Consider the following 14,619-nt stretch of genomic DNA (forward strand, 5'->3'; position numbering starts at 1 on the left):
GCTATAGTTCAGTAATGTTACCCAAAAGTAGGAATTATGACTGAAAGTATAAGTATTGCTGTTATGGACAATTGGATTTATGAAAAACTACTTGCAGTTGACTACAACTGTGCCTTCGTCTGCTTACTTCAGGTACTGCTGAGGCAACTATGAATGATAGAAATGGTAAATTTAAATGCAAAAACAGATGCTGAGCAACTTTGACAAGCTGCAAGCCATTGAAACAAGCCCTTTTAATGTTGTATTCCTTTTTCAGTCAGAATTAAGATAAGTAGAAAATTGTATGTATTTGGGGCAGTTTCTCTTCATAGAGTTATTTTTAGCATAAAACATATTTTCACTTGTTAGTTACCGTATAATCTGCATTGAGCAGAATGATTTGTGCTATGTTTCAAACGCTGATTCTCTACTTCGTAAAAGCTGTGCCTACATGTTACCATTACAACTTGTTGAAATGTAAAATGATTACTCAGTTAATCAGTTCCTATTTCTAAATAATACCGAATATTCTGTTTTATTTTTATCCCCTGCTGACACTAGTGTTACCAACAAGTTGTTGGAGAATCATATGGTCACAGGTAAAATCTTTGAGATTTATTAAGGATTAGGCAGCTCTCTCATTATATTAAAGTTTTACAGGAAGCGTGAAAGCTAAAATGATTTTATATGTTGTTATTTCTAAGCTAGCATGTACATAGTAGGATTGTTAGATAAAATAACAGATGTCCAAGTTAAGTTTGAATTTCAGATAAAATTGGATTTTAGTATAAATATGTCCCAAGTGTGGCATGGGACATACACTAAAAAATTATTCATTTACCTGAAATTCAAATTTAACTAGCATCCTGTATTTTTAGTTGATAAATCTGGCAACCCTCTATTAAGGTATAAAATTTGATAAACACAAAAGTAATGCAGTGCAAAGTAAGATTATCTCAGTGTCCTTCAGCCCTGCCACATCCCACTATCAGTGTCTTTGAAAAAGTTGCAGAATAGTCTATGCTTCTATAAACATACACCAGTCGATTTTTACTTACCTAAGCAATTACCCTCCTCTTCTTCTGTACAAAGTGTAGCAACTTAATACCTTGTTCTGTATCTTCTTTTTTATAAATTTGACAATATATTTTCACCATGTGATTTTTGTGAGACAGTTTGGAAAATGTGGGTAGTGTGATAGAGTTTGGGCTTTAAAATAAGGGACAGTAGGGTTCAATTCCAAGTTCTCCCATTTACTAGCTGTTTGACCTTGAGTAAGACCTTGACCTGTCCTTTTCTCTGTTGTGTTATCTGGAATAATGTGTCAGGCACGGGAGGCTATTGTGGGGAGCAAGATGGTCAGAGTCCCCACATGCATGATGGAACATGTATAAACTGCACTTGCCTAGCACTCTGGTGCCTAACAGATATTGAATTCATTGAGCTGTTATTGGTATGTCTTGTGGTTCTGAGAGCTAAGCCTATTGGAACAGATTTTGGGTTCAGTTATAACCAAATAGTGATATGGCCACTAGCAGGATACGTGAACAGCAGCTAGAGGGAAACTGGTATTTTTTCTGTACCAGATTTGAATACATTTGTCCCATGCCTTGGAACATGGGGGATACATTCCAAGACCCCCAGTAGATGCCTGAAACCAAACATAGGACCTTACCCCATATATACAGGTCTATGTTGTTTTATTGAATTTTGTGTTATTGTGCTTTGCAGATGTTGCATGTTTTTTAAATAAATTGATGGTTTATGGCAACTCTGTGTCAAGCAAGTCTATTGGTGCCATTTTTTTCCAACAGCACGTGCTTACTTTGTGTCTGTGTGTCACGTTTTGTTAATTCTTATAATATTTCATGCCCTTTATTATTATTATGTCTGTTACAGTGATCTGTGATCAGTAATCTTTGATGTTACCATTTTCATTATTTTGGGGTGCTACAGCCCTGCACATTTAAGATGGTGAACCTAATAAATGTTGCACATGTTCCAACTGCTCCATCAACGGGCCGTTCGCATTCTTTTTCCCTCTTCTGAGGCCTCTCTATTCCCTGACACAGAACAGTATTGAAGTTAGGCTATTTAATAACCCTGCAATGGCCTCTTAAGTGTTTAAGTGAAAGGAAGAGTTGCATGCCTGTCACTTTAAACCAAAAGCTAGAAATAATTAAGTTTAGTGAAGAAGGCATGTTGAAAGTAGAGATAGGCTGAAAGCTAAGTGTGTTGTGCCAAACAGCCAAGTTGTGAATGCAAAGGAAAAGGTCTTGAAGGATTAAAATAGCTTCTCCAGTGACCGCATGTAAAGCAAAACAGCCTTATTGTTGATATGGAGAAAGTTTTAGTGGTCTGGATAGAAGATCAAATCAGCCACAACATTCCCTTAAGCCAAAGCCTAATACAGAGCAAAACCCTAACTCTTCAATTCTGTGAAGGCTGAGAGAGATGAGGGAGCTGCAGAAAAAATGTTGGAAGCTAGCAGAGGTTGGTTCATGAGGTTTAATGAAAGAAGCCATCTGTATGACATAAAAGTGCAAGGTGAAGCAGCAAGTGCTGATGTAGAGGCTTCAGAAAGCTATCCAGAAGATCTAGCTAAGATCATTAATGAAGATGGCTGCACTAAACAACAGATTTTTAATGTAGACAAAACATCTTTATATTGAAAGAAGAGGCTATCAGGGACTTAAGTACTTAGGAGAAGTCAATGTCTGGCTTCAAAGCTTTAAAGAGGCTGACTCTGTCATTAGGAGCTAATGCAGCTGGTGATGTCAAATTGAAGCCAGTGCTTATTTACCATTTCAAAAATTTTTCGGGCCCTTAAGGGTTATTCTAAATCTGCTATGCCTCTGTTCTCTGTAAATGGAAAAAGAAAGACTGGATAACGGCGCATCGGTTTATAGCATGGTTTACTGAATGTTTTAAGCCCGCTGTTGAGACCTACTGCTCAGAAAAAGGTTCTTATAAAATATATTACTGCTCATTGACAAGGCATCTGGTTATCCAAGAGCTCTGATAGAGTTTCATCAAGAGAGGTGAATGTTGTTTTCATGTCGCTAACACAACATCCATTCTGCAGCCCCTGGACCACAGAGTAATTTTGACTTTCAAGTCTTATTATTGAAAAAGTACATTTTGTAAAGTTATAGCTTCTGTACTTAATGATTCCTCTGCTACATTAGGGCAAAGTAAATGGAAAACCTTTTGGAAAGGATTCACTACTTTAAATGCCATTAAGATATTTGTAATTCATGGGAGGAAGGCAAAATATCAACATTACCAGGACTTTGGAAGAAGTTGATTCTGAAACTCTTATGAATAACACTGAGGGTTCAAGACTTCAGTGGAAGAAGTCACTGAAGATGCATTACAAATAGCAAGAGAACTAGAATTTCAAATGGAGTCTGAAGATGTGACTGAATTGCTGCACTTTCATGATAAAGTTTGAATGAATGAGGAGTTGCTTTTTATGGATGAGTAAAGAAAGTGGTTTCTTGAGATGAAATGTATGCCTGGTGAAGATGTGAACATCGTCGAAATTAAAACAAAGGGTTGAGGCTATTACATAACCTTAGTTGATAAAGTAGGAGCAGGATTTGAGAGGTTCTATTGTGGGTAAAATGCTGTCAAACAGCATCACATGCTTCAGAGAAATCTTTCATGAAAGGAAGAATCAATCAATGTGGCAAAGCTCATTGTTGTCTTATTTTCAGAAATTGTTACAGTGACCACAGCCTTCAGCAACCACCACCCCGTCAGTCAGCAGCCATCAACACAAAGGCAAAACCCTCCACCAGCTCAAAGACTATGGACTCACCGAAGGCTCAGATGATCACTAGCATTTTTTGACAGTAAACTTTTTTAATAAAGGTGTGTAGATTGTTTTCCTAGACAGAATGCTACTGCACATTTAATAGACTACAGTGTAGTGTAAACATGATTTTGTACACACTGGGAAACCAAAAAATTCATGTGACCCCTTTTGTTGAGAGATTCACTTTATTGCAGTGGTCTGGAACTGATCCTGCAATATCTCTGAGATATGCTTGTACCATTTTTTTTTCCATTTTTTATTTTTATAAATACATACCTATGATAAAGTTTAATTTACAAATTAAGCTCAATAAGAGATTAATAACAACCAATAATAAAATTGAACAATTACAACAATATACTGTGTATTCTTAATTCTCTTTGTGTTGAGGGATTTAGTACCTTGAAATGTAAAAGCAATGTTTTTGAATGTACTTTGAATAACGATTTAAAGAAGCTTCTTAAGGGTTTTTATTAAAATCTTGGATTTTAAAAGTGATTTGTTTAAAGATGTGTGGACATTAACATTACATAAATGGCGAATATTCCTGATCTCTCTTTGATAGACCGACCGGTGGTTTCTAATATACATAATTCTGACTTCTTCATACCTTGTCTGAACAGTTGGCTAATTTGACTGTCTACAACAGTCTATTCCATTTCAGACTTTATTCATTTTGGGTCTCTATTTCTTCCTTTGGTTTCACTTTATGTAGAGCATGGTCTATTTGAACTTGGAAACAGGGAAGTTAAATCTTCCTGCTTTCTAGAGGCAGCATATTGTAGAAATTAAATTGTGGCCTCTGGAGCTAGATGGCTTGTGTTGAGATCCTGGCTCCATCACTTACTAGCGATGTGGCCTTAGACAAGTTACTTAATCTGTCTGTACCTCATTTTCCTTGTTATAAAGTGAGTGGATTGTGTAAGTATTAAAGGACTTAATTGGAAGCATGATTTGAATAGTACCTAGCATGTGATAGGTGCTGTGTGTTTGCTGTTATCATTGCTGCTTCTGCTTCAGCATTAGTGCTGAACTCCTTCTTACCATATCCATAGCTCATCTCTTTTCTGCCTCTCTGATTCATTATTGTCACTGCTTAGCATGAATTGCCCAGAAAAAAAGAAAGAAAATTCCTCAGAACTTGCCATTCTTCTGACATGTTGGATCTTCTTTAAGTCATGCCAGTTGGCCATGACCCACTGTTATCACTCAGGTATCCTTTAGATGGGCTTTGCCCATCTAAAGCCCATATGGTGTTTAGATGGGCAAAAAGGGAAAGGAAATGGTAGTGTGGTGAAAAGGTGACAAGAGGAATTCGTGGCTGCAATTTGAAGGGAATGGACTCAATCTATCTAAAACATTTTGTGATTACAGATGAGTTTGTTTATAATTAGAACTGAATCCTCAGTACAGGAGTATCAGGCACAGAAAGGAACAATTTTTAAAAATTCTTATTTTTTTGTCAGGGTTGCTAATGGTGAAATCCCCTGAAAAATCTCAAAAAAAGCTATGCATTTATTTTAGGGACATCCAAGCATAGAAAAGAAACTCTGAAACTGTAATTTTAAAGTCATTGAAATACAAAAGAGTAGAGCTCTCTCATCTGGGAGCTTTTCTTTTTTTTTAACCTTTGTGTATTTTTTGGGGGAAGAAAAAGTAATTCTGTTTTAACATAACTGACTTGTAGGTGAACTTTTGGACAACAGTGTTTTTCTCAATTAGGAACTGCCTACGCTGTACTTTCTCTGCAGACTTCTCATAAATCAGTGAGCTTCTAAATCCGAGGTCTACCTCCCATGTATGTCAGGAACACTGTCTATCTTTAGAATTTTTTTCATGTGCATACCAAACACATGTATAATTTTATCCTTTCAAAACGTTATAAACATCATTCATTTATAAATAGAGATTCAGATTCAGAAAAGATAAGTGACTTAACAAGGGCGTATAACTAGTTGAAATTTAAATTCAGGTTATCAGACTCTCTAGTCCATGCTTTTTTTTATTGCTATCATGCTTCCTCCTGGGTGATTAAACATACTTTTGTAGCCCTGGGCTTCCTTATATTGGGGCATCTTTATTCAGGCAATTCTCCTGCCTCAGCCTCTTGGAGCAGCTGGGACTACAGGCACATGCACCACGCCCAGCTAATTTTTGTATTTTTGATAGAGATGGGGTATCACCATGTTGGCCAGGCTGGTCTCGAACTCCTGAGCTCAAGTTATTTGCTGGGATTACAGGCATAAGCCACCATGGCCAGCCCGATTTTTTTTTTTTGCGGGGGACGGAGTCTCACTCTGTTGCCAGGCTGGAATGCTGTGGCGCGATCTTGGCTCACCGTAACCTCCGCCTCCCTGGTTCAAGTGATTCTCCTGTCTCAGACTCCTGAGTAGCTGGGATTATAGGCAGGTTCCACAACACCCAGCTAATTTTTGTATTTTTAGTAGAGACAGGGTTTCACCATGTTGGCCAGGATGGTCTGGATCTCCTGACCTCGTGATCCGCCCACCTCAGCCTCCCAAAGTGCTGGGATTACAGGCATGAGCCACCGCGCCCGGCCTATTTATGTGTTTTAATTGCCAGAAGTTAATTGTTTTTGAGGGGGGTTGGCTAATAGTAGGCTGTTTTGTGAAGGAGTATCATATTCTCCTTGTAAATAAGAGTAAAAAAATCACCAATTTATTTGTTAATATTTCCCTATATTAGGCCTCATGAAATAATGCAATGCTTGGCATTGGAATGCCTGTCTATATGGAATATACTGACTGGACATTAATCCTGAATAAATATATCATAGTTACAAGTTATGCTATGAGCTGGAAATTGGCATACTTTATCTCATTTTTCAAAATATACCCAATGAGTAAGTGTGTTTTAAAAGAAACTGAGGTTGAGATGATAGGTCCCTTGCTCAAGGCCACTCTTCTGTTTAAGTTTCAATTCCAGGTCAGAGCCAGTGTCCTCTTTTCTTGACGCAAAGGCACTTTTTAAAACAAGTGCCAGTAGTTAAACAATTTAACATTAGAAATGGAGTTGATGTTTCAAATAGTATATTCTACATTGGGATAAGGCAAGTCAATAGGTACTGTTCTCTCATCGCACAGAGCTAATTGCAGACATTGATGCTCTGTAGATCTGCTCATCTACATCACATACTTCCCTTTTTGCCAAATGAATTTTGTCTTAAAGAGGTAACAGGAGGCGACTTGTTCTTTCTAAGAGAAATTCCATTTTGTCTTCCAGATGAAAAATGAGAACGTGTGGTGGTAGATTTCTTTTCTCTATTGAAGGAATGACTGACTGACTGTCTTCCTCATGATTCAGGGTTTTCTGTGAGGCAAAAGAGAGATGGAACTATGGGGATAGCTGTGCAGATTTGTTCGGCAGCAAAGGCTCAAGATGGGTTAGTGACGTGGATGTTAGCAATGCAGATCTGTATCCAGTACTTCAGAGAATCTAGTTAAGTATTGTTAGAGAAAGATGAGATGTGTGGATTGAAGGAGTTGAGAAGATTTCTTTGAATGGGAAAGAGGAGAACATTATAGTCAGGAGAGTATTTTGAGAACTTTTGAAAAATTTAACACTGTATGCTCCCTTTTGTTCAGTTTTTCATCCGTGATTTAAAGTATTATCTTCCAGTGGTTCAGGTACTGCTTGAGTGTCACATTCATTTCTTTTTTTCTTTTCTTTTTTTTTTTTTTTTTTTGAGATGGAGTCTTGTTCTGTGGCCCAGGCTGGAGTGCAGTGGCATGATCTCGGCTCACCGCAACCACCGCTTCCTGGGTTCAAGTGATTCCCCTCCCTCCACATCCTGAGTAGCTGGGATTACAGGTGTGCACAACCACACCCAGCTAATTTTTGTATTTGTAGCAGAGACGGGGTTTCACCGTGTTGGCCAGGCTGGTCTCCAACTCCTGACCTCAAGTGACGCACTCACCTTGGCTTCCCGAAGTGCTGGGATTAAAGGTGTGAGCCACCATGCCCAGCCCACAGTTCATTTCTAATAGGTACGCGTGTATTGTCTCCTCAGTTAGGAGTGTGAGCCTTTGAGGGCAGGATCACGTTTTCTACTTTTTATGATTTTGCCACAGAATTTCTTATGTGGAGTTAAGTAAGCTCCTTATTCTATGCTTAAAGATCTGTAAGTGAATACAAGATTATAGTGGTCTGTACTGAGAACTCTTTATGGAAATATGTTTGAAACTTCTGCCACCTTATTTAAAATAGAATTTATGTCTTTTACCTTATGCAAGTATTATGGGTAAATATATACATAGAAGATAATTTTGAATAAGTCCTAAAATGTTTACTTTATTGTCTGTAAAGAGAACTATCTTAAGTTGTATCAACAAGATTTTAATGGTCAAAGGAATTAGAGTTGTATCAAGTGTTCTTCAGAGTATATAGCTTTAGAATATAAAGTTCTGATAAAACATAACCATTCTATTTCTTTTTTGCACAGAGTTCCATTTTAATTGCTGTTAATCATTTCAGAGAAGAACACTGAACTTTGAAAAAAATGTTGGAAGCCATTGGTAAGACTTATTCTTTTCTGCCTACTTTTATAAGAATTGTAACTCCTCCCATTGGGATTTTTGACATATGTTGTGTTTAACATAGCAGGATTCTGTCTATGGTATCTAGATTTAAAAAATTTTTACCTACTAGCACTGTATTAAGGTAATATGTTTCTGTATTTGGACAATTTCATCTAAAGTGTTGTAAAAATACGTTACTTATAAGCAAAAATTAAAAACATATGAGATATTCTTCCAATTATGGGTTTTAATAAAGCTTAATGTAAGCCCAATTCTGATTTATGAGCCTAATTCTGGTTAATATCTATTTCGGGAAAGCATCTGGAAGTTTAGCAGTATTTTTAATACTGAAAGAAGATATTACTTTTACTTCTGGCAGGTGAAGTTCTACTGAGCTCTTGCTATTAATTGATAAAGAGAAAAATGTTGCTTAGTCTTATGCTTTAAGGCAGTTTAATTTCTACATTAGATAATTTAGGTTGAAATATCTAGATTTCCCAGACTCATGTGTTAATCAACTGTTTTTCCCACTGCTCTTTAGTTTTAAAGAAACTAGTTTGTAGAACCATTTTACAGGTAGATATATCAGGTATGGTACAATACATGCAATTATCTGACATTCTAGTTCCTTACCCTATTCCAGGTAACTCTTTGGGTATGACTAAATGGAAAGTGTTTGGATTTCACTCTGGCACCTTAATCATTATGGCAGATACCTTGATGTCGGTGGGTTTTGAGGGATAGAGTGACAGTCAGTGGCAGTAACGGGAGAAGGACTTGTTTTTGTGGTCGTGGGATCACTATGATGACTTTTGTTCCTGGTACTGTGCTGGTAATGAAAATGTACGTATGTACATTTCCTTCACTTCCCATTTTATACTAAACCCACATGCTGTAAAGACTACTAGTCCACATAGGAAAGTTCTTAATAGGAAAGTGGAAAGGAAAGGGCAAATATAGAATTATTTAAACTGTTGTTTTCTAGTCTTTATGCTGTTTTGTGCTGAGTTGCACACTTTCTAAAAATTGATGTGGAAATTAATATTAGATTTGTATCCTGTGATAACATGGGACATATAACACAGAATAAGATGCTCATGTGTATCTTTATCATTTATTTTTAAAATTCTGCATATGAGTAAATATTGTTTGTTTAAGTTTGTGTGTGTGTGTGTGTGTGTGTGTGTGTGAACTCATGATCAACATCAATTCATATTTTAATTACCCTCTTTCTGTGCAATTTCAGATTTGGTGCTATGGAAAGTATCTCTGGTGATGATTCCAATTTTTTTTTTTTTTTTTTTTTTGAGATGGAGTCTCACTCACTCTGTCGCCCAGGCTGGAGTGTAGTGGTATGATGTCGGCTCACTGCAACTTCCACCTCTTGAGTTCAAGGGATTTTCTTGCCTCAGCCTCCTGAGTAGCTGAGATTACAGGCATATGCCACTACACCCATCTAATTTTTTTTATTTTTTTTTTAGTAGAGATGAGGTTTTACCGTGTTGGCCAGGCTGGTCTCAAATTCCTGAGCTCAAGTAATCCACCCGCCTCAGCCTCCCAAACTGCGGGGATTACAGGCATGAGCCACCGCGCCCCACCGATTCCCACTTTTTAACATTACTGGGATATGGCAAATACGTTTAAATAGATATACTTGTTACCATCATGAATCTAAGTAATACATCTGAACAGTCTTCATTAAAAAAAAATTTTGGCTTCACATATAAGAGTGTGTAAGTGTATATGTTTGTGTATCAGGGAAAGGTTTTTAACTATTATTTGTGGTGGAAACTGTCTGGCGTAAGTATGCCTGTAAGACACTAGGACTAGTAGGACATAGTTACTCAATATATTTACTTTTAGCAACTTTGTGTCTGCTTTGTACAGTGTTCAATAATTATTTGAATTGATTTGGTTTGAAGCAGATGTAAATATGCTATTTTGTTTGCTATTTAATTTTGGAGAAAGATATTTAAAATATTAAAAAGTACTCAGTTTTGTATTTTTGTACTCCATTAAAAAATGTGTACTTTCTCTACAGGTTTTTTTTTTTTTTTTTTGAGATGGAGTCTCACTCTGTCACCCAGGCTGGAGTGCAGTGGCCCAATCTCGGCTCACTGCAACCTCTGCCTCCTGGATTCAAGTGATTCTCCTGCCTCAGCCTCCTGAGTAGCTGGGGTTACAGGAGCGCACCACCATGCCCGGCTAATTTTTTGTATTTTTAGTAGAAACGGGGTTTCATCATTTTGGCCAGGCTGGTCTCGAACTCCTGAGCTCAAGTGATCAGCCCGCCTCAGTCTCCCAAAGTGCTGGGATTACAGGCATGAGCCACTGGGTCCGGCCTACTGTTTTTTTATTCAATTTAAAAGAGACAATTTTATGCACTTAATAGAAATAGTTTTAGAATTTCTACAAGATGGAGTCCTCTTAGGCTGGACATGTGTCCTTTGAATCCTGTTATTAACAAATGCTGCTCTTTGGTATAGACAAAAATCGGGCCCTGCATGCAGCACAGCGCTTGCAAACCAAGCTGCGAGAACGTGGGGATGTAGCAAATGAAGACAAACTGAGCCTTCTGAAGTCAGTCCTGCAGAGCCCTCTCTTCAGTCAGATTCTGAGCCTTCAGACTTCTGTACAGCAGCTTAAAGACCAGGTAGGACATCATTCACCCAAGCAGGCATTCACGACATGGCATAGATCTTGTGAAAGGCTTGTGTTTTTCTGAAAGGCTGATTTTTCTATGTGTTAATGAATAGTTAATGAAGTCATTTAAACCTCCAAATGAGACATTCAGATTCACTGTGGCTTTTTTCCTCCTAGTTATTTTTGTAATGGTTGTTGCTGTATATTGTAGATGATATGACATTGTGTTGAAAGCTGTGTGGATGCTGAAGAATGAGTTTCTACAGGAAAAACGGGTGATAAAAATATGTTTAGGATGGTTGGCTGTAGACTTAGTTTCCATCATCACTGAGGCTCATTGTTCATGTGATCTTGCTCATTCAGATTCGGACATTCAGTATACTTACAAGATTTCAGATAAGCCTGGATTTGCATGTGTAATCATGTGTATGAGGAAGGGAAATCACCTCTATTTTGACAGTAAAAGGAATAATTACATTGTCATCAGTTAGAGGAATTGCAATTCTCACTTCTTTAAAGAGTGTAAGTAGCAATTGCTTCCATGACAGCTCAGATGGTGATAAACATTAGAACTTCTAAATGTAACACAGTGCTTTTTTGTTCTGTAAAAATTATGAGCATTAAAAAGTCCTAGCATTTATATTAAAATTGAAACATTTCACAATGACAGAATGAAAACTGAAGTCAGATGTTCTTTGAACTTACTTAATTTAATCACCATTTCTATGCTTTAAAAATATTTAAAAAATGTTATCTTCAAGGTTTGAAGTCAATCTAATTATGCCTTCAATCCAAGTTAGTTTTCATTCTAATGTCTTTAGCATTAATTTAATAGTTATAGATGACTTGCTAGCAAATATTCTGCCTTATAAGGTTAAAAATGAAACTTGAAGATTAGTTTCATAATTGAGTGAAAGAACAGCTCCAGTTAAAAAAAACCCAGTGTGGCTAATGCAAAAGAACAAATAGTAATAAGAGAGAATGAATTTGTTTAATGTCATATAACTTCTTAATCTAAATATTTTATAGCAAAAATAAGTCAAGAAGAATCTTCACAAATACCTTTCTATAGTAAATGTCTATTTAATGGTTTTAAAAGTCGTGATCATGAATTTAAGGTGTTGTTGTTATATGTAGTTGTGTTTGTCTCCTTTACAAGTTATTGAAAAGATTGATTTTATTTATTTTTATTTTTTTGAGACAGAGTCTCATTCTGCCACCCAGGCTGCAGTGCAGTGGCACCATCTCTGCCCACTGCAGCCTCTATCTCCCGGGTTCAAGAGATTCTCCTGCCTCAGCCTCCTGACTAGCTGGGATTATAGGTGCCTGCCACCACGCCTAGCTGATTTTTGTATTTTTAGTAGAGATGGGGTTTCACCATGTTGGCCAGGCTGGTCTCCTGACCTCAAATGATCTATCCGCCTTGGCCTCCCGAAGTGCTGGGATTACAGGAGTGAGCCATCGCGCCTGGCAAGATTGATTTTCAGTACTGGTTTTCAGAATGGATTGGTAAGCTTTTGGAGAAACCAGTATCCCAAATAAAAGCATAATTATGTTGTGGAAATTATCTGCTTTTTCAGAGAGTGTAAAGAAGTTGAACAGATATCTTCTATTCTTAATATGTTATGTGAAAACATGATTAGAATGAGAAGAAAAGTTGAAACAAAAAGAGTGCTAGCAAGTCTGTTGGGATACACCACTGGCCCAGTGAGATAACTTGAAATTTCCCTTGTAGACAGTCTTATGTAAAAGGAATAGTTATTTGTGCATACAGTGTCTCATGAAAGGAGGGGACAAATAGGCCGGCCTATTAAGCTTGTTTTACCATTTCCATATGGAAGTAGAATATGGGCTCTGAGACTATTTGGGTCCCACGTGATTCAGATGAAACCTACTTGGAAATTTGTTGAGACCGAGACCAACTACAGCATTATCTTATTATTTTGTTAATGATAGACAACTGATACATTTTAAGACTACATAAATTGTGAGGTCTGTGAATTCTATGAGGCATGTCTTACATGTTTTTGGACTTTGGGCTTCTTGATCACATGTTCATATACAGGGGAAAACTAATACTGAAAGGGACCAAGGAAAACACCTAGTTTATACCCTGTAGATCACTGTGGCTTAGAGAGGTTAAGTGACTTGATTATAAGAGTAGAGTAGAACTAGAACTCAGTTTTCTTTGGAGCCTGTCTCACATCTTCTTCTTCTTCTTTTTTTATTTTTCAAAGGTAGAAAGTTGATCCCTAGATGCCAAGAATTTTCTTTTGTTTAAAATCATTAGTAACTTTTTACAGTGTCTGTGATTCTTTTTTTAATCTCCATTCTTTACTAATTCAATTCCATTTGTTTACCAGATTCTTTCTTACATGACTAGAGTAAAAATTTAAAAACTTATATTAGTTTCTATTCTAAAATTTAAATATAAGTACTCTAGAGTTTTGTCATGTCAGATTTAAATTTTCTATGTAGTTTACCAACTGCTGATTTATTAATAATTATAATTTAATAATTAATGAATTGAGGAATTAAATTTATTCTTTTAAACCAGTGGCTACACAAATCTGACCAATGGCTAGCTTATATTTATTACCTCATACCTTACCTGTTTTCAAATGTATAATTTTATATGCATGACAACTGCAATTTACTATCTCCATCTTTTTTACTATTATTAGAAAATACGACCCTCTGATTCTCCCTCTCCATCAGTCTCCTGTTTTTTTTTTAGAAGTAAAGGGACTGAATAATTGAAAAGCTTGAGGTATATGCAGCATATTGGAGAACATGATCATATTGTTGTGTTAATGACAGATGCTGACATACCATGTTGAATTAAGCCTACAATTTTTTCCCCTCAGATCCTTCTCATTACTTCTATTCAATAATGTTTAATTTTTTCAGTTTGCTTCTTCAGTATTAAGACTGCCCTTAGAAATCAAACTGTTTCCCTTTGGCAAATTAAACACTTGACAGGTGTGTAACTGAGAGGTCAAAAAAGCCATGCCCTGAAGGGATGTGCTATTTAAATATTGTGAAAAATATTAGCAGGTCTGAGAATATAATTGATGTCTCCGTTTAACTCTGCCACATTGTGTATTGTTCTAACGCCAGCTAAAAGGATGCATGCTATTAAACCTGAATAATCTCTCATAGCTCTGGTTCATTTCCTATTGCATGATTCCTGTTTAAGTGAAGAGAAAAAAAAGAACTGTGACTGTGTGTCAATGATCTGTCAAATGCAAATTCTCAAGTAGTGTCCTCACTGTCACCTAGTCATCACTGCTAATCACTACAGGGCTTAATGCGTATTCATGACAAAAATCCAGCTATTGTGGGGGAAATAAACACGTTAGCAGTTTAATAATAGAAACTTGTCAGCCTTGAGGATATTGGATTTGCATATCTATTCTATGAAGTTTCTCCAGTCCAGTATAGGTGGATGCTACTCTCTTGATTAATTAATTGCGTTGCCTTAAGAATTGACCAGTGGCACTAAATTAATCTTTTTACCCTGAATTATCTGTAGGAAAACTGAGAATTAAAATGATTAATTTCGATAGAAATTTAGGACCAATACTTAAAAATCGACATTGCTAAGATTATTTTTAAAGCTATGGCAACAGAGACCAA

At 36.7% G+C, this 14,619-nt stretch overlaps 1 protein-coding gene across 50 annotated transcripts in view; it reads left to right on the plus strand.

Annotated features, from left to right (window-relative positions):
• Window positions 1-14,619, plus strand: part of MPDZ (multiple PDZ domain crumbs cell polarity complex component) — a 174,189-nt gene that overhangs the window by 21,035 nt on the left and 138,535 nt on the right. For 26 of the 50 annotated variants that reach the window (XM_063696393.1, XM_055351009.2, XM_055351023.2 and 23 more), the window contains 2 exons: window positions 8,262-8,334; window positions 10,824-10,990. In XM_063696393.1, coding sequence (XP_063552463.1) covers window positions 8,319-8,334; window positions 10,824-10,990 — 183 coding nt within the window. In that variant the 5' untranslated portion in view covers window positions 8,262-8,318. Of the gene's footprint in view, window positions 1-3,698; window positions 3,856-7,512; window positions 7,631-7,669; window positions 7,807-8,261; window positions 8,335-10,823; window positions 10,991-14,619 lie in introns of those variants that run through there. The other 24 variants (XM_031014566.3, XM_055351025.2, XM_063696388.1 and 21 more) reach the window with 3 other exon arrangements.

The sequence above is a fragment of the Gorilla gorilla genome, chromosome 13, assembly GCF_029281585.2.
Source record: "Gorilla gorilla gorilla isolate KB3781 chromosome 13, NHGRI_mGorGor1-v2.1_pri, whole genome shotgun sequence".
In the NCBI taxonomy this organism is placed as follows: Eukaryota; Metazoa; Chordata; class Mammalia; order Primates; family Hominidae; genus Gorilla; species Gorilla gorilla.